The sequence below is a fragment of the Bombina bombina genome, chromosome 1, assembly GCF_027579735.1.
Source record: "Bombina bombina isolate aBomBom1 chromosome 1, aBomBom1.pri, whole genome shotgun sequence".
Lineage (NCBI taxonomy): Eukaryota > Metazoa > Chordata > Amphibia > Anura > Bombinatoridae > Bombina > Bombina bombina.
In genome coordinates, this window is record NC_069499.1 from 200,812,058 (window position 1) to 200,831,995 (window position 19,938).

General features: G+C 36.4%; 1 protein-coding gene across 1 annotated transcript in view; it reads right to left on the bottom strand.

The window, feature by feature from the left end:
- LOC128645074 (cytosolic phospholipase A2 delta-like) overlaps positions 1-1,924 on the bottom strand; it is a 183,387-nt gene extending 181,463 nt beyond the window's left edge. The window contains exon 1 of the mRNA XM_053697830.1: positions 1,753-1,924. Coding sequence (XP_053553805.1) covers positions 1,753-1,785 — 33 coding nt within the window. The 5' untranslated portion in view covers positions 1,786-1,924. The remainder of the gene's footprint in view (positions 1-1,752) is intronic.
- Positions 1,925-19,938: the final 18,014 nt, after the last annotated feature.

Genomic DNA, 19,938 nt, shown 5'->3' on the forward strand with positions numbered 1-19,938 from the left:
TGCGATTACATGCAGTTACTGGGGAAACTCTATTAACTTGTTAGCTTTATACACATAAGCTGCAATACTTTCAACTGATACAGAATATGAGTAACACTTCCCTTTAAACCACACAAACTAAGTATACATTATAATTTATAACTCTAACATAGTTTTTCTTACTCTTTATTTGGGTAAACACATGAAAACTAACTGGATTTACTAAACTGTTTTTATCCACACAGGTCAGACCTACTTAGAGGCAAAATCAAATTAAACCCAACAGCTAATTATATCAGTATTCATCATGACTGTCTAATGTGTTTAAATTAGACAACATTTGCTCATTTATTTGTTTATACATTTCTCTATCTACTCGATAGGGCAAATAAATAAATGGAAGTTGCATTTGTTCATTCATTTTGTTACAGTAAGGAATCTCAGATAATATTTCAACTTCATTATTGCTTTGTCAAACGAATAACAAAAATTCAATTTTTGCACATATCTATTTTAAAATTTAAGTCTTGTCTCTTAACGAATTAATCATGCCATTTATGCAATTATAAATTTCATAAAATTTAGGGTAATTATGTAATTAAGGTTCTTTTTTTTTAATATCCAAACACTTAATACCAGACTGAGCACTATTGTGAGCGCGATCCTGCAAGATTAATAGTGCGCCCTGCAATATCAAAGCTGAGCTATTTTTTTTTTTACTTTTGATTAAACTAGGAGATTTTATTTTTATATTGATATGTGAATTTAGGAAAAAAGAAAACTTAAACTTAAAAGAAAGCTTGAAACATAGAAAATTTGTTTTTACAAGGTCATGACTGTTGAATTACATAAACCACAAAATTCAGTTTTTTAACATATTTGAATAGTGTTCAGGCCTCACTGTATAATATCTAAAGTTATTTTTAACCAGTTTAATTAATAAAAGTTCCATGTTTTGTGAGTTCAGGTGTTATCTTTTTCTTTTCTTAAAGGGACAGTCTAGTCAAAATTAAACTTTCATTATTTAGATAGGACATGTAATTTTAATCAACTTTCCAATTTACTTTTATCGTCAAATTTGCTTTTTTTTCTCTTGGTATTCTTAGTTTAAACTAAACATAGGTAGGCTCATATGCTAATTTCTAAGCCTTTGAGGGCTGCCTCTTATCACATGCTTTTTAAATCTCTTTTCAACACAAAGAGACAGAAAGTACACGTGGGCCATATAGATTACACTGTGTTCAGACACAGGGGGTTATTTAAGATCTAGCACAAAACAATGCTAAATTTAAGACAATAGATAATAAACAGTCACAGTCATGTGATCAGGGGGCTGGAAGAAGGTTCCTAGATACAAGGTAATCACAGAGGTAAAAAGTATATTAATATAACTGTGTTGGTTATGCAAAACTGGGTAATGGGTAATAAAGGGATTAGCTATCTTTTAAAACAATAACAATTCTATGGTAGACTGTCCCTTTAAATTATAAGGTACAATATGTTTTTAGCTATCTATCTATCTATCTGTCTGTCTCTATCTATCTGTCTATTTCTGTCCATATATTTAATCAGCATATATACCCCTCAAATAATCCATAGCTCCCAATATTAAGTATATTTAGCAATAGCTATGTTTAAAAAAGCAAGATCTGTGACAATAAGACAACAAACGCACAAATATAGTACAAACATATTCTATAATGAAGAGGCTTTACATAATATCACTTTTGCCCTTATCTCTGATATCTGTCTATAAAATATGGATGTATATACCTGATAGCAAGCAGAACCTGATGCCCTTCTCATCTTCCTGAAACTGAAGTCTTATACAGGTAAAAACAAGTCCAGCTATAGTCAGTGAGCCTTTGTCTGCTTTCTTGTTCCTCTGACACTTATTTTTATTATTGTACACCAAGCTCGACATCTCCGTAGACAGCAGTGATCCCTCCCATTATTATTTTCAGTTCTCATCTTTTCCTCATCATGTCATAATGATGAGTTAAGCTGACTGAACAAGCATTGCACACCTATGAGTTTGCATAAAGACACATAATCCAGTATTGTGTTTACAGTGACATTTAGGGTGGAGGCAATGATGTGGACGACACCTATACATGTTAAGTGCATGTTATTGTAATTCACACTCACTGTATGAGGCAGGTTTCTTACAATTTCTCTTTTAATATTCGGGTGCTGTATCATTATTGTAATTATTTTGCCTAATTGTTTTTCCTTTTCCTAGGAACTCAATTTATGTTACACATATGCAGGCCATGGCTTACATGTAAGTTGCTCTTATGGCCTCTTATGGCCTTTATATTTTCTTGCTACTTACAGTAACAGTTTGTTTGTGTGATTTAGTTTAGATGACTAAATACAACAGAATTGAATAATTGACAAATACACAATAAAAAGCACGTACTTTGCACTTGAAATTAGCTATAGGGGCTGATTTATCAAGCTCCATATGGAGCGGTATGCAGCTGTTTCCGCGTGAGCCGTTAGGCTCTCCGGAAACAGGAGTTAAGAAGCAGCGGTCTCCTTAAACCATATGCCACATCAGCAATCCGCCCGATCACATACGATCAGGTTGATTAACACCCCCTGCTAGCGGCCTATTGGCCGGGAATCTGCAGAGGGCAGCATTGCACAAGCATTTCTAGTGAAATGCTTGTGCAATGATAAATGCCGACAGCGTATGCTATAGGCATTTATCGATGTGCGGCGGACATAATCCCCTACAGCGGATCATGTCCACCTGCACATTGTTTATTCGGCCCCATAGAATATTTTCTAGCAAATTTGACATTTAATCCAGCCCCTCGCCCCCGGTATCATGGGACAACTATCAGCCAATCATAAAATGCATATACATATATACTGTGCACTTTTGCACATGCTCAGTAGGAACTGGAAATTTAGAAAATATGCATCTAAGAAGTATTTTATGTTTTGACAATGGAAGAATATTGGAAAGCTTTTCTAAATTGTGTGCTTTATCTGAATCATAAAACTTTTATTTTAATTAAGTGGCCCTTTTATAAATACCCAGGTACAGAATCTGATTGGAAACAGAGAATAGCCATGTTTGCATATAACTGAATGTGAGAAAGAGGGGATAGGTCGGTACAGCGAAATTGCACAATTAGCCAGTTGAGTTCCGCTGTGATTGAAGAGTCAGTCCCTTGACAAGCTGCATATCTTGAGTAGTAATATAAAAAAAATAAAACTTGTGCATTACATTACTTTATTTTTAATTGACAAAATATTATATTTTTATGAAATAATGGCCTAGATTATGAGTGTAGCGCAAAATTGCGGTTTCATAAACACAATATTTGCAGTCCACTCAGTAATACCAGAGCACGCAAATTACAAGTTAAACACAATGCGAACATGACCTCACGTTCACATTGCTTGGAAGCCTTGCACTCATGAGAGCATGCTTCTATAGGCTCCAATGGGAGCCTCGTTCTCATGCCGTGAGAAATGGGAAAGAACCTAGCACAGTGCTGGTGGTAATTCATGCAGCATTGGGCAGCAAATTAAAAATATATATGTATATGAATATATGTACTGTATATACACATATTAACACATAAATATATATGTATATGAATATATGTACTGTATATACACATATTAACACATAAATATATATGTATATGAATATATGTACTGTATATACACATATTAACACATAAACATATATGTATATGAATATATGTACTGTATATACACATATTAACACATAAATATATATGTATATGAATATATGTACTGTATATACACATATTAACACATAAATATATATGTATATGAATATATGTACTGTATATACACATATTAACACATAAATATATATATGTATATGAATATATGTACTGTATATACACATATTAACACATAAATATATATATGTATATGAATATATGTACTGTATATACACATATTAACACATAAATATATATGTATATGAATATATGTACTGTATATACACATATTAACACATAAATATATATGTATATGAATATATGTACTGTATATACACATATTAACACATAAATATATATGTATATGAATATATGTACTGTATATACACATATTAACACATAAATATATATATGTATATGAATATATGTACTGTATATACACATATTAACACATAAATATATATGTATATGAATATATGTACTGTATATACACATATTAACACATAAATATATATGTATATAAGCATATACATATATAGTGTATTTAAAGTAAAAACACAGTCCCCATAGACTTCAATGTAAAGGCACTATTAAGTGCCAATTTTTTTATTTTCTTCTTACATCCTACATCCCCTCTCTTTAACTCTTTATAACTGCTTTGTGCAGTTGTTGTTTTTTTTTTTGTTTGTTTTGTTTTTAGATGTCAATCATGCCAAACCGGAAAATGGTGCTTTCAAATCAATAAGTAAATATTAAAAAGCAATACTTTTAAAATATTAAAATTGACGATATAGTAAATGAGAAAACATGCATAGTATACCCATCATGTCTGGATACAAATAGCATCCAGATGGTTTAGCAGTGATGAGAATGGATTTGGGTTGCTATAGGTTAATCTCAGACATGTTAATGAGTTTTCCTCTTAATCACTGAACAAAAGGGTTAATTCAAAATAACTTTATTGTAACCTTAAGAGGTGTGAAAGGGCCATTGCATATGTCAGTACTTGATAACAAGTACTTAACACACGAAAAAAACTTTTCCAGTGAAAGCACATTGACGGCTCTGGGTTTTTAAAACATGGATCTTTGTTGGATTTGGACTAATTCTTCCAGAAAGCAAAAAGCCAGTTTGGGAGGAAATAGTAGATAGATTATGATCAACCCCATAGTAACTGAAACTGTCAGAAACAGTTACTCAATATGTCTCTGTTGATTACAGATATTTATGGTTTTCCTATGGCTTTGTACTGTGTTAACATTACCAATGCCTTACATTAAGAGAATTCAATATCTTCATTCCATTTCCTCTGAAAATAATTTCCACACACATTTTGAAAGATTTTTGGAATTTTCAAAATCAACACCCATGACTTCTTGAGAACCCAATGTATCCTGTTTAAAACAGCATATTCCTATGTAAGTTTTTAAACTTGCTCAGTTTTAACTGAACATCATGTCAATAATTGATATTAGCTAAAAAAAAAAAAAAAATGTTCTTCCGACAGTACCCATTAAAATACTACTAATATTTGTAAAATACCAAACATTCTTTAAATGGTAATTTAACTTTTAATTGTAATTTAATTTTACTCAATGATTAAGTCATATCAGCATAAATGTAGAAAACTAATCATAGGCACCTGGTAGAATTATAACTGCTTTCTAGATGTATTAATTGTAGTCTAGGGTTCAAATAATTGCACACGTGCTGGAATGCATTTCTGCATGAATTATCTTTACAGGCTCATTGTAAATGGTGGCCTCACAAATGACACAACACAAAGTCACTAATTAAAGATTACTGGGACATATATAAACAAGCCAATGAAATGTATGATAAAAACAATAGTAACATTGATGAGTTCATGCATATAAACTTTAACATTTTATTGCAACCAAAGAAACCACCTTTCACTACTAGAAATCTGAATATGTGTGCAAATGAGTACAATCAGTGTGAATTCCAAACTTGTATTCAACTTGTTTACCTTATTTACTGGCAAATTAATGTCAGAATGGAACTGTATACACAGTGGCAGCTCTAGAGGGTGCTGAAGGGTTATAAGTAGGGGTGGGCGAATGTGTTTATATTCGAATTCGAATGTTAGGACAAATGTTATTGTAGAAATTCGATTTACATAACTGAATGTTGATAAAAACGAATGTTCTTAAAAATTCTATTATCAAATGTTATTTACAATTTTCGAATGTCACTTTTCGAATTAGAATGTCACTTTTGAATTTGAATGTCACATTTGAATTCGAATGTAGCATTCAAATTTGAATATAACATTATTAAACACAGTTGTAGACTAGAAATAGTTTTTAGAATTCAAATATTAAATTTTAATTTGAATGTCACATTCAAATTCGAATATTACATTTATAATACACAGTATTAGACTAGAAATACTTATTTCGAATTTGAATTTTACATTCGAATTTGAATGTAGCATTCAAATTTAAATATAATTATTAAACATAGTTGTAGACTAGAAATACTATTTCGAATTTGAATGTGACATTCAAATTCAAATGTCACATTCGAATTTGAATATTACCTTTCGAAATAGCTAAACATTCTGTTATTCGAACAAATATTTTCTAATTTTATTGAAAAATTTGAAAAATTAAAATTCGAAAATAGAATGTTAGAATGTTATATAAAACAAACGTATCAAAATTTGTTTTAAATTTCGAATTTTTGGAAACATTCGCCCATCCCTAGTTATAAGTGCCCCATTCAGTACTGTAGTACGCAAACCCTCAAATGTGTCAGTTGCCCTCTATTGGCAAAATGATACCTTTTTATGTTTCCAGTGCTCTATGCAGAGCAAAGAGAGAGGTAAAGGAGGGAAATGGGAATTTAAAAAAAATGAATGCAGGAAATACATAATAGAAGATGAGGCCTCCAACCTCTCCGCTCCCCTTGTACTCTTGATATTAAAGTTTGATGTTAAATCTTTACATCCCCATATTTAATAGTCTAGAACCACCCATGTGTATGCCATATCCAAATATAGCTTGCGTTTCTTACAAACCTTTTCACTTATGAGTTTGTCTTATCATCTTTTCAACTTTGGCTCCAGCATCACAAACAAGGAATAATAAACAAGCTAAAATTAGGAGCCAGGTACAAAAAAAAAAAGCAGGAACCAGGCATCAGAATATAGGTGCTTATAGGGACATGAAACCCAAAATTCTTCTTTTGTGATTTAAATAGGGCATACCATTTTAAACAATTTTCCAATTTGCTTCTTTTTTCAAATTTGCTTTGTTCTCTTGGTATCATTTGTTAAAAAGGATACCAAGGTAGGCTCAGGAGCTGGGAGCAAGCTTCTGCTTGGTGGCTGTATTTATATGCCTCTTATGATTAGCTTACTGTTGTGTTCATCTAGTTCCCAGTAGTGTATTGTTGCTCCTTCAAATAAGAATACCAAGAGAATGAAGCAACATTGATAATAGAAGCAAACTGGAAATGTGTCTACAAATGTAGGCAAAAGGTACAAAATTTACAGATAAGGGCAAATGCAGAGGCAGAATCCAGGAAACAAATGCAAGTCATAGCATGGGAGTCAGGAACTAATGGTAAAACTATGCACAAGAATAACCAAGCAAGTTTTGAGAGCCTTTTAACACTTTCTGTGGTGACTTTGGCACCAAGATAGCTACAAGGTTGCTTCTGAAACTGAAGGCATAAATACTGAACAAAGATGTGAAGACGTTTGAGTCTCTGTGGCACCAATCTTAGAGCATCCCTCATTCTGTGCAGCTCCATCCACAGGAATCCACCACAGCCGACGCCACTCTGTCCACAGCTCAGGATCTCTTCGTGTGTTTTGATCTCAACCGTGATGTTTGCTTTTCTAAACTTAATAAAGACAATTTAACTATAAGAAGAAAATTAAATTGAAGCAGTTGCTAATGAACAAAAGACAAGGTTATATAGAAAGCAACAATATAAAATAAATATATGAACAATTTAAAGGGACAGCCTACTCCAAAATGTTATTGTTTAAAAAGATAGATAATCCCTTTCTTACTCATTCCCCAGTTTTGCATAACCAACTGTTATATTAATATACTTTTTACCTGTCCCCTTATCTCGGTTCTTTTGACAGACTTGCATGTTAGCCAATCAGCGCTGACTCATAAATAACTCCACAGGAGTGAGCACAATGTTATCTATATAGCACATATGAACTAGTACTGTCTAACTGTGAAAAACTTTCAAAATGCACTGATATAAGAGGTGGCCTTCAAGGGCTTAGAAATTAACATATGAGCCTACCTAGGTTTAGCTTTCAACAAAGAATACCAAGAGAACAATGCAAAATTGATGATAAAAGTAAACTGGAAAGTTGTTTAAAATTGCATGCCCTATCTGAATCATGAAAGCTTAATTTTGACTAGACTGTCCCTTTAAAGTCAGCCGCAGAGCAGCAATACACTACTAAGAAGATAGCTGAACACATCTGGTTAGCCAATGGCAAGAGACTTATATGTGTAGCCACTAATCACCAGCTCTTTCCCAGTAGTGCATTACTGTGAATGAGGATATGTATGCTTTTCAACAAAGTATACGAAAAGAACAAAGTAAATTTGATAACAGAAATTACTTTAAAAGCGTCGTAAAATTGCATAATCTATCTAAATGAAAGAGTAATATTGACTTTCATGTCACTTTAATTACCTAATGAGAAGCATGAAACTGCTTTTTCAGTAACAAATGATTGATGTCTGTCAGTGGTACTGAGAACCCACATAGAAACTGTTGGGCAGGATATGGTCCACAGGATGCAGTTTGTTCAGCCCTGCACAGACAATCTACATTTCACTCTATGATTACATTCATGTATTACAAATATTTATAAACTGTTTATAAACTGAGGAGTGTCACTTAAGAATAATACAAATATTAAAGCAAATGTCAAATGCTATCTGTATATTATTGTCATGCAGAAGGAATGTCACCTAGCTTCTATATGGCAATTTAGAGATAGAGGTTTATCTAGCTAGCCAGACTGGGCTGGGCACATTACACATCAAAATTAGATATGTTATTACAAACATTATACATCAATCAAATGAAATAAAAAAAATATAATCAATGATTAATCCTTTATATTTATGATGTACAACTTAATAAATTAATACAGACATTTTTTTTAAGTATTTTATGGAATTGTGAAACACACACTTAAAATTTACGCCTAGATTTAGAGTTCGGCGGTAGCTGTCAAAACCAGCGTTAGAGGCTCCTAACGCTGGTTTTTAGCGCCCGCTGGTATTTGGAGTCAGTCAGGAAAGGGTCTAACGCTCACTTTGCAGCCGCGACTTTTCAATGCCGCAGATCCCCTTACGTCAATTGCGTATCCTGTCTTTTCAATGGGATCTTTCTAATGCCGGTATTTAGAGTCTTGGCTGAAGTGAGCGTTAGAAATCTAACGACAAAACTCCAGCCGCAGAAAAAAGTCAGGAGTTAAGAGCTTTCTGGGCTAACGCCGGTTCATAAAGCTCTTAACTACTGTGCTCTAAAGTACACTAACACCCATAAACTACCTATGTACCCCTAAACCGAGGCCCCCCCACATCGCCGCCACTCTATTAAAAATAGGCTCTTTTTTGGGGCATGCCCCGCAAAGGGCCCTTTTCAGGGCTGGTAAGGTAAAAGAGCTTTTCTATTTTAATTTTAGAATAGGGTAGGGCATTTTTTTATTTTGGGGGTCTTTGTTATTTTATTAAGGGGCTTAGAGTAGGTGTAATTAGTTTAAAATTGTTGTAATATTTTTCTAATGTTTGTAAATATTTTTTTATTTTTTGTAACTTAGTTTTTTTATTTTTTGTACTTTAGTTAGTTTATTTCATTGTATTTATTTGTAGCTATTGTATTTAATTAATTTATTGATAGTTATTGTACCTGGTTAAAATAAATACAAAGTTGCCTGTAAAATAAATATTAATCCTAAAATAGATACAATATAATTATTATTTATATTGTAGCTATATTAGGGTTTATTTTACAGGTATTTAGCTTTAAATAGGAATAATTTATTTAATAAGAGTTAATTTATTTCGTTAGATTTAAATTATATTTAACTTAGGGGGGTGTTAGTGTTAGGGTTAGAATTAGCTTTAGGGGTTAAAAAATTTATTAGAGTAGCGGTGAGGTCCGGTCGGCAGATTAGGGGTTAATTATTGTAGGTAGGTGGAGGCGACGTTGGGGGCGGCAGATTAGGGGTTAATAAACATAATATAGGGGTCGGTGGTGTTAGGGGCAGCAGATTTGGGGTACATAGGGATAACGTAGGTTGCGGCGGTGTACGGAGCGGCAGATTAGGGGTTAATAATAATATGCAGGGGTCAGCGATAGCGGGGGCGGCAGATTAGGGGTTAATAAGTGTAAGGTTAGGGGTGTTTAGACTCGGGGTACATGTTAGAGTGTTAGGTGCAGACTTAGGAAGTGTTTCCCCATAGGAAACAATGGGGCTGCGTTAGGAGCTTAACGCTGCTTTTTTGCAGGTGTTAGGTTTTTTTCAGTTCAAACAGCCCCATTGTTTCCTATGGGGGAATCGTGCATGAGCACGTTTTTGAAGCTGGCCGCGTCCGTAAGCACCGTTGGTATCGAGAGTTGCAGTGGCGTTAAATTATGCTCTATGCTCCCTTTTTGGAGCCTAACGCACTGAAAACGCAGCCATTCTGTGAACTCTAAATACCAGCAGTATTTAAAAGGTGCGAGGAAAAAAAAGCATGCGTTAGCTACGCGGGTCGTTACCGACAAAACTCTAAATCTAGCCGTTAATATTTCCTCATATTAAATCTTTATCCTGCCAGTTACGTGTGTTTTTAATGGTTTGTTGTAAACCATGGATATTACTCATTATCGGCTAGATTTAGAGTTGGGCGGTAGCCGTGAAAACCAGCGTTAGAGGCTCCTAACGCTGGTTTTTACTGCCCTCTGGTATTTGGAGTCAGTCAGGAAAGGGTCTAACGCTCACTTTGCAGCCGCGACTTTTCCATACCGCAGATCCCCCTACGCCATTTGCGTATCCTATCTTTTCAATGGGATCTTTCTAACGCCGGTATTTAGAGTCGTGGCTGAAGTGAGCGTTAGAAATCTAACGACAAAACTCCAGCCGCAGAAAAAAGTCAGTAGTTAAGAGCTTTCTGGGCTAACGCCGGTTTATAAAGCTCTTAACTACTGTGCTCTAAAGTACACTAACACCCATAAACTACCTATGTACCCCTAAACCGAGGTCCCCCCACATCGCTGCCACTCTTTTAAATTTTTTTAACCCCTAATCTGCCGACCGCACGCCGCTGCCACCTACGTTATCCCTATGAACCCCTAATCTGCTGCCCCTAACATCGCCGACCCCTATATTATATTTATTAACCCCTAATCTGCTGCCCCCAACGTCGCCTCCACCTGCCTACACTTATTAACCCCTAATCTGCCGACCGCATGCCGCTGCCACCTACGTTATCCCTACGAACCCCTAATCTGCTGCCCCTAACACCACCGACCCCTATATTATGTTTATTAACCCCTAATATGCCGCCCCCAACGTCGCCGCTACCTACCTACACTTATTAACCCCTAATCTGCCGACCGGACCGCGCCGCTATTATAATAAAGTTATTAACCCCTAATCCGCCTCACTCCCGCCTCAATAACCCTATAATAAATAGTATTAACCCCTAATCTGCCCTTCCTAACATCGCCGACACCTAACTTCAAGTATTAACCCCTAATCTGCCGATCGGAGCTCACCGCTACTCTAATAAATTTTTTAACCCCTAAAGCTAATTCTAACCCTAACCCTAACACCCCCCTAAGTTAAATATCATTTTATTCTAACAAAATAAATTAACTCTTATTAAATAACTTATTCCTATTTAAAGCTAAATACTTACCTGTAAAATAAACCCTAATATAGCTACAATATAAATTATAATTATATTGTAGCTATTTTAGGATTAATATTTATTTTACAGGCAACTTTGTATTTATTTTAACCAGGTACAATAGCTATTAAATAGTTCATAACTATTTAATAGTTACCTAGTTAAAATAATTACAAAATTACCTGTAAAATAAATCCTAAACTAAGTTACAATTAAACCTAACACTACACTATCAATAAATAAATTAAATAAACTACCTACAATTATCTACATTTAAACCTAACACTACACTATCAATAAATTAATTAAATATAATACCTACAAATAAATACAATTAAATAAACTAACTAAAGTACAAAAAAATAAAAAAGAACTAAGTTACAAAAAATAAAAAAATATTTACAAACATTAGAAAAATATTACAACAATTTTAAACTAATTACACCTACTCTAAGCCCCCTAATAAAATAACAAAGACCCCCAAAATAAAAAAATGCCCTACCCTATTCTAAAATTAAAATAGAAAAGCTCTTTTACCTTACCAGCCCTGAAAAGGGCCCTTTGCGGGGCATGCCCCAAAGAATTCAGCTCTTTTGCCTGTAAAAAAAAAACATACAATACCCCCCCCCCCAACATTACAACCCACCACCCACATACCCCTAATCTAACCCAAACCCCCCTTAAATAAACCTAACAGTAAGCCCCTGAAGATCTCCCTACCTTGTCTTCACCATGCCAGGTTCACCGATCGGTCCAGAAGAGGGTCCGAAGTCTTGATCCAAGCCCAAGCGGGGGGCTGAAGAGTGACGTCCATCCTCGGGCTGAAGTCTGGATCCAAGCGGCGGCTGAAGAAATCCATCATCGGGCTGAAGTCTTGATCCAAGCGGGCGCTGAAGAAGTCCATCATCGGGATGAAGTCTTCTTTGAAGCAGCATCTTCAATCTACTTTCTTCCGGAGCCATCATCTTCCAGCCGACGCGGAACATCCTCTTCTACCGACGCCTACTGGAATCAGCCAATCAGAATCAAGTTCAATCCGATTGGCTGATCCGATCAGCCAATCAGATTGAGCTCGCATTCTATTGGCTGATTGGAACAGCCAATAGAATGCGAGCTCAATCTGATTGGCTGATCGGGTCAGCCAATCGGATTGAAATTGAATCTGATTGGCTGATTCCATCAGCCAATCAGAATTTTCCTACCTTAATTCCGATTGGCTGATAGAATCCTATCAGCCAATCAGAATTCGACGGACGCCATCTTGGATGACGTCATTTAGAGGAACCGTCATTCGGCGAGTAGGCATCGGTAGAAGAGGATGTTCCGCGTCGGCTGGAAGATGATGGCTCCGGAAGAAAGAAGATTGAAGATGCTGCTTCATAGAAGACTTCATCCCGATGATGGACTTCTTCAGCGCCCGCTTGGATCAAGACTTCAGCCCGATGATGGATTTCTTCAGCCGCCGCTTGGATCCAGACTTCAGCCCGAGGATGGACGTCACTCTTCAGCCCCCCGCTTGGGCTTGGATCAAGACTTCGGACCCTCTTCTGGACCGATCGGTGAACCTGGCATGGTGAAGACAAGGTAGGGAGATCTTCAGGGGCTTAGTGTTAGGTTTATTTAAGGGGGTTTGGGTTAGATTAGGGGTATGTGGGTGGTGGGTTGTAATGTTGGGGGGGGTATTTTTTTTTTTTTTTTACAGGCAAAAGAGCTGAATTCTTTGGGGCATGCCCCGCAAAGGGCCCTTTTCAGGGCTGGTAAGGTAAAAGAGCTTTTCTATTTTAATTTTAGAATAGGGTAGGGCATTTTTTTATTTTGGGGATCTTTGTTATTTTATTAGGGGGCTTAGAGTAGGTGTAATTAGTTTAAAATTGTTGTAATATTTTTCTAATGTTTGTAAATATTTTTTTATTTTTTGTAACTTAGTTCTTTTTTATTTTTTTGTACTTTATTTAGTTTATTTAATTGTATTTATTTGTAGGTATTGTATTTAATTAATTTATTGATAGTGTAGTGTTAGGTTTAATTGTAGATAATTGTAGGTAGTTTATTTAATTTATTTATTGATAGTGTAGTGTAAGGTTTAATTGTAACTTAGGTTAGGATTTATTTTACAGGTAATTTTGTAATTATTTTAACTAGGTAACTATTAAATAGTTATTAACTATTTAATAGCTATTGTACCTGGTTAATATAATTACAAAGTTGCCTGTAAAATAAATATTAATCCTAAAATAGCTACAATATAATTATAATTTATATTGTAGCTATATTAGGGTTTATTTTACAGGTAAGCATTTAGCTTTAAATAGGAATAATTTATTTAATAATAGTTAATTTATTTCGTTAGATTTAAATTATATTTAAGTTAGGGGGGTGTTAGTGTTAGGGTTAGACTTAGCTTTAGGGGTTAATACATTTATTATAGTAGCGGTGAGATCCGGACGGCAGATTAGGGGTTAATTATTGTAGGTAGGTGGATGCGATGTTGTGGGGGGCAGATTAGGGGTTAATAAATATAATATAGGGGTCGGCGGTGTTAGGGGCAGCAGATTGGGGTACATAGGTATAATATAGCTGGCGGCGGTGTACGGAGCGGCAGATTAGGGGTTAATAATAATATGCAGGTGTCAGCGATAGCGGGGGCGGCAGATTAGGGGTTAATAAATATAACATAGTGGTCGGCGATGTTAGGGGCAGCAGATTAGGGGTACATAGGGATAACGTAGCTGGCGGCGGTATACGGAGCGGCAGATTAGGGGTTAAAAAAATATACGCCTCACTCCCTCCTCAATAACCCTATAATAAATAGTATTAACCCCTAATCTGCCCTCCCTAACATCGCCGACACCTAACTTCAAGTATTAACCCTAATCTGCCGATCGGAGCTCACCACTACTCTAATAAATTTTTTAACCCCTAAAGCTAATTCTAACCCTAACCCTAACACCCCCCTAAGTTAAATATCATTTTATTCTAACGAAATAAATTAACTCTTATTAAATAACTTATTCCTATTTAAAGCTAAATACTTACCTGTAAAATAAACCCTAATATAGCTACAATATAAATTATAATTATATTGTAGCTATTTTAGGATTAATATTTATTTTACAGGCAACTTTGTATTTATTTTAACCAGGTACAATAGCTATTAAATAGTTAATAACTATTTAATAGTTACCTAGTTAAAATAATTACAAAATTACCTGTAAAATAAATCCTAAACTAAGTTACAATTAAACCTAACACTACACTATCAATAAATAAATTAAATAAACTACCTACAATTATCTACAATTAAACCTAACACTACACTATCAATAAATTAATTAAATATAATACCTACAAATAAATACAATTAAATAAACTAACTAAAGTACAAAAAATAAAAAAGAACTAAGTTACAAAAAATAAAAAAATATTTACAAACATTAGAAAAATATTACAACAATTTTAAACTAATTACACCTACTCTAAGCCCCCTAATAAAATAACAAAGACCCCCAAAATAAAAAAATGCCCTACCCTATTCTAAAATTAAAATAGAAAAGCTCTTTTACCTTACCAGCCCTGAAAAGGGCCCTTTGCGGGGCATGCCCCAAAGAATTCAGCTCTTTTGCCTGTAAAAAAAAAACATACAATACCCCCCCCCCCAACATTACAACCCACCACCCACATACCCCTAATCTAACCCAAACCCCCCTTAAATAAACCTAACAGTAAGCCCCTGAAGATCTCCCTACCTTGTCTTCACCATGCCAGGTTCACCGATCGGTCCAGAAGAGGGTCCGAAGTCTTGATCCAAGCCCAAGCGGGGGGCTGAAGAGTGACGTCCATCCTCGGGCTGAAGTCTGGATCCAAGCGGCGGCTGAAGAAATCCATCATCGGGCTGAAGTCTTGATCCAAGCGGGCGCTGAAGAAGTCCATCATCGGGATAAAGTCTTCTTTGAAGCAGCATCTTCAATCTTCTTTCTTCCGGAGCCATCATCTTCCAGCCGACGCGGAACATCCTCTTCTACCAACGCCTACTGGAATCAGCCAATCAGAATCAAGTTCATTCCGATTGGCTGATCCGATCAGCCAATCAGATTGAGCTCGCATTCTATTGGCTGATCGGAACAGCCAATAGAATGCAAGCTCAATCTGATTGGCTGATCGGGTCAGCCAATCGGATTGAACTTGAATCTGATTGGCTGATTCCATCAGCCAATCAGAATTTTCCTACCTTAATTCCGATTGGCTGATAGAATCCTATCAGCCAATCGGAATTCGACGGACGCCATCTTGGATGACGTCATTTAAAGGAACCGTCATTCGGCGAGTAGGCGTCGGTAGAAGAGGATGTTCCGCGTCGGCTGGAAGATGATGGCTCCGGAAGAAAGAAGATTGAAGCTGCTGCTTCATAGAAGACTTCATCCCGATGATGGACTTCTTCAGCGCCCGCTTGGATCAAGACCTCAGCCCGATGATGGATTTCTTCAGCCGCCGCTTGGATCCAGACTTCAGCCCGAGGATGGACGTCACTCTTCAGCCCCCCGCTTGGGCTTGGATCAAGACTTCGGACCCTCACCAAGAGAACGCTTGGGGAGGGGGCATCAGCAAGCACTGACGTACACGTGACGTGACGCATTGAGAGCTGCGCCAAGTCGGGCTGAGCGAGACGCCACTGGATAGGCGTCCTCGCACAAGCTAGAGCCCGCTAAAAAAGTTTGGCTGCGGGGTGGAAGTGGGCTACGGACCGGGATCCACAGCCGGTCGACTCAGTCCCACCTACAAGGCCATCTACTTAGGCGTATCAGCCCAGATCCTTAGGCGAGGCGAGCAAGGGGGAGGACAACGCAAGGTAAAATTAAAACCGGTTTTCTCTATTGAAGTGTTGCAAGTAACAATTCTTACACCACCATGTAGCTGTTTGGTCCCCCTTGCGAAGCCTTCCAGGATCTGGCTCTAAATTTTTTACATCCTAGAGGCTTGCCGCATTCTCACTGCAATAGCTAGCAGTGTTGAAACCCCCTATCATTAATAGGTCTGTGGAGAACAGGGTATTGTAAGTTTAGTATGCCATGGCCCACTGCACATATATTTAAAGCTATATTAAAAGGACTCCTGTGCTGGAAAATCTAACTGATAGGTGGCCTGGATGTGCAAGAGTGGTCTTACTTTATCCCCCCCGCTGGTAACACGAATAGGAGACGGTGCTATAAAGTGTGCTGGGTCGCTGCAAAAGGCTCAGACTGTCCAACCTGGCATTTTTTTTTTTTTGATGCTGCTTTACTTCTATAACGCAGATAAACGTGGAAACAGCGAGCTGGGCTGCTGAAAAAGGCCTAGCCTGCCTTACTAGGCACATCTGGGTGCCGCAACTTTTGTGAGTATTCTGTGAAAGTTTAATCTGAATCTTCAGGTGCACTTTAAACAGATTTACACGTGTTTTCTTGTATTTTGTGTCTTACTTTACACCCCTATGGCCGTGCACTCCATGCCTGATGCAAGTCATCTGTAAAGACAGCCCAGGGAAACAGCGAGCTGGACTGCTGCTGAAGGTCCAGCCTGCAACTAACGGCACGAGAGAGTGCCTTATTAGAATGTGAGTATCCTGTGTTTATTCTATGATGGGATAAAAGGGGAAGTGACAGATACACACATGAGGAGGCCTTGTCTTCTTTTTCCCCTGCACAGATTGGATATCGAAGTCTGGAACCTCTCTAATTTCCTGCGGATAGCAAGTGGACATAGCCTCCTTTTCTTTTTGCCAATTCAGAGGGGGAATCTGGGGAGAATCAACAGATAGGAAATTCTTGCAAGATTCGGAAGTGAATCCACTTGAGTATCTGATTGACTTTTGTCTTATTTTTTTTTTTTGTCACCCTCCTTGTATTGCTCTTCATATTTCTGCATTGTTTGGATAATTCTCACTAATGGCATATTGTTATAAGCATTGTTGTGCAGGGGATAATGATAAGATCAACAGTTCTAGGTCACCATTAACTTAAAAGTCTGTAGTCAATGTCAAACTAGATAATTAAGGTGTAGAAGCAACAGATAGGAAAGTCCTTGCAAGATTCGGAAGTGAATTCACTTGAATATCTGATTGACTCTTGTTTTTATTTTTTCTCGTCCCCTTCCTTGTATTGTTCTTCATATTTCTGCATTGTTTGGATATTTTTCACTAATGGCATTTTGTTACAAGCATTTTTGAGCAGGAGATAATCATAAGATCAATAGTTTTAGGTCACCACTAATGCAAAAGCCTTTAGTCAAATTCAAACTAGTTAATTAAGGTGAGGTTTCTCAATTAGGGTTAAATAGGGGTAAATAGAAAGCTTTAAGTCTCTCATAACCATTCTTTATGGATAAATTCCTTCTTCCTTCAGTTAACAATAAAACAACAAGCATGGCGAGTAGAAGGCAGCAGGAAAAAAAGTTAATAAGACGCAACACTGAAAACAGTCAGGAGATAGCACAAGAAAATGTGGTCGAAGCAGTAAATAACTCTGATTTATTGAAACAAATAAGTGAATTATTTCTTCCTAAATTTGAGGCTATTCAAATAAGCATAGACTCAGTGTCACAGGATATCAAGTAGTTGGTTACCAGAATTGGTCTAGCAGAACAGCGGATATCAGATCTGGATGATAGAGACATAGAGAAAGATAAGGACTTAGCATATATTCAGAAACAAGTCAAATATCTAAGTGACAAAGTTGAGGATCTAGAAAATAGATCCAGGAGGAATAATGTAAGAGTGATTGGAGTCTCTGAAACAGTATCTGAACGAGAGTTAATTCACTTCGCCTCAAACCAACTGCCCTCCTTATTAAACATCACTGAGCCAACATGTACTTTCACAGTAGAAAGAGCCCATAGGTTAGGCAGGTTAAGAGATCAAGAGGATGATAAGAGTAGACCTAGACCAATTATTATCAAATACCTGAACTTTCAAGAAAAGGTCAAGATTATGCAAGCTTATAGGGCACAAAAAACAGTCCTCTTTCAAAATAAGAAAATATTAATTTTCCAAGATTTTGCATTTGAAACAGCAAGTAAAAGGAAGCTATGTGCCCCCATCTGCTCACGCCTGATCCAGGAAGGTAGGGTAGTTAGGCTATTATATCCAGCCAGAATCAGTATACAGACTAAAGAAGGTTTTAGGATTTTTGATAATCCTCAGGACCTAGAGGACTTCTTGAGAACAGAGCAAAGGTAAAAGTGATCAGGTGGGGGATACAAGCTCTGTATCATGGGTAGTCATGCTGAGTAAAAAGTGGAATAGGAGAAGGGAAGAGGAAGGGAATATATCTCTAGGTGTAGAAATGCGGTCAAGTAAGAAGCTAAGTAGGGGTCAATATAGGAAGGTCAGGTGTACGTGTGAATGGGACTCTCCTTTTTTTTTTTTTTTTTTTCTCTCTTCTTTCTTTCTTCCTTTCCCCCCACCCCCCCCCCTCTCTTAGCTCTCCTATGTCTCTTCCTAGAAGCAGGAAAGAAGCATAAGATATGACGGAATCATGTAAATTAGGATAGTGGAATGTGGGAGGGTTTACCTCCCCGGTCAAAAGGAAAGCAATACTGCAACACTTTAATAAACTTAAAATTGATATTGGCTTTTTACAAGAGACCCATCTAAACGAGTTAGAAAGTCAAAAACTTAAATGGGGATGGGTGGGCGAAGTTATTTATTCGGCAGGAGTGCAGAGAAAAAGAGGGGTAGCTATAATTTTCAGGAAATCATTAAAATATAAAATTCTGAAACAAGAAATTGATCAACAAGGGAGATTTATTATACTAGAGGTAGAACTAGGCTCAAAAAGATTCGTGTTATGCAATGTATATGGTCCAAATGCAAAAAAAACGAGTTCTGGGAACCTCTTCAAAACAAATTATTGGAATATAACCAAAACATAATTCTAGGAGGAGACCTGAACCTGGTAGCATCCAGCATTCTAGATAGAAATCGGAGGGGGAAAGAGGCTATATCAGGCTGTAAGGATACAAAAAATTTTAAAAAATTCTGCTTCAATCTAGGCTTATTAGATATCTGGAGGAATATTTATCCAGACAGTAAAGAATTTACGTGTCTATCTAAAGTGTATAAATCCCTATCACGAATTGATATGTTCCTAATCAGTGACAAATTGTTTTCTCTGGCAAAAAAAAGCCAAAATCTTGCCTATCACAATTTCGGATCACGCCCCTATTACTATTTCTATGTCAATCTTGAATCCTAAACTAGGAAACCACAGATTATATTTTCCAACATATTTTTATAACAATTTAAAATTTCGAGGTTTTTTGCTAGAGAAATGGAACCTTTATTATAACGAGAATAGAGGATC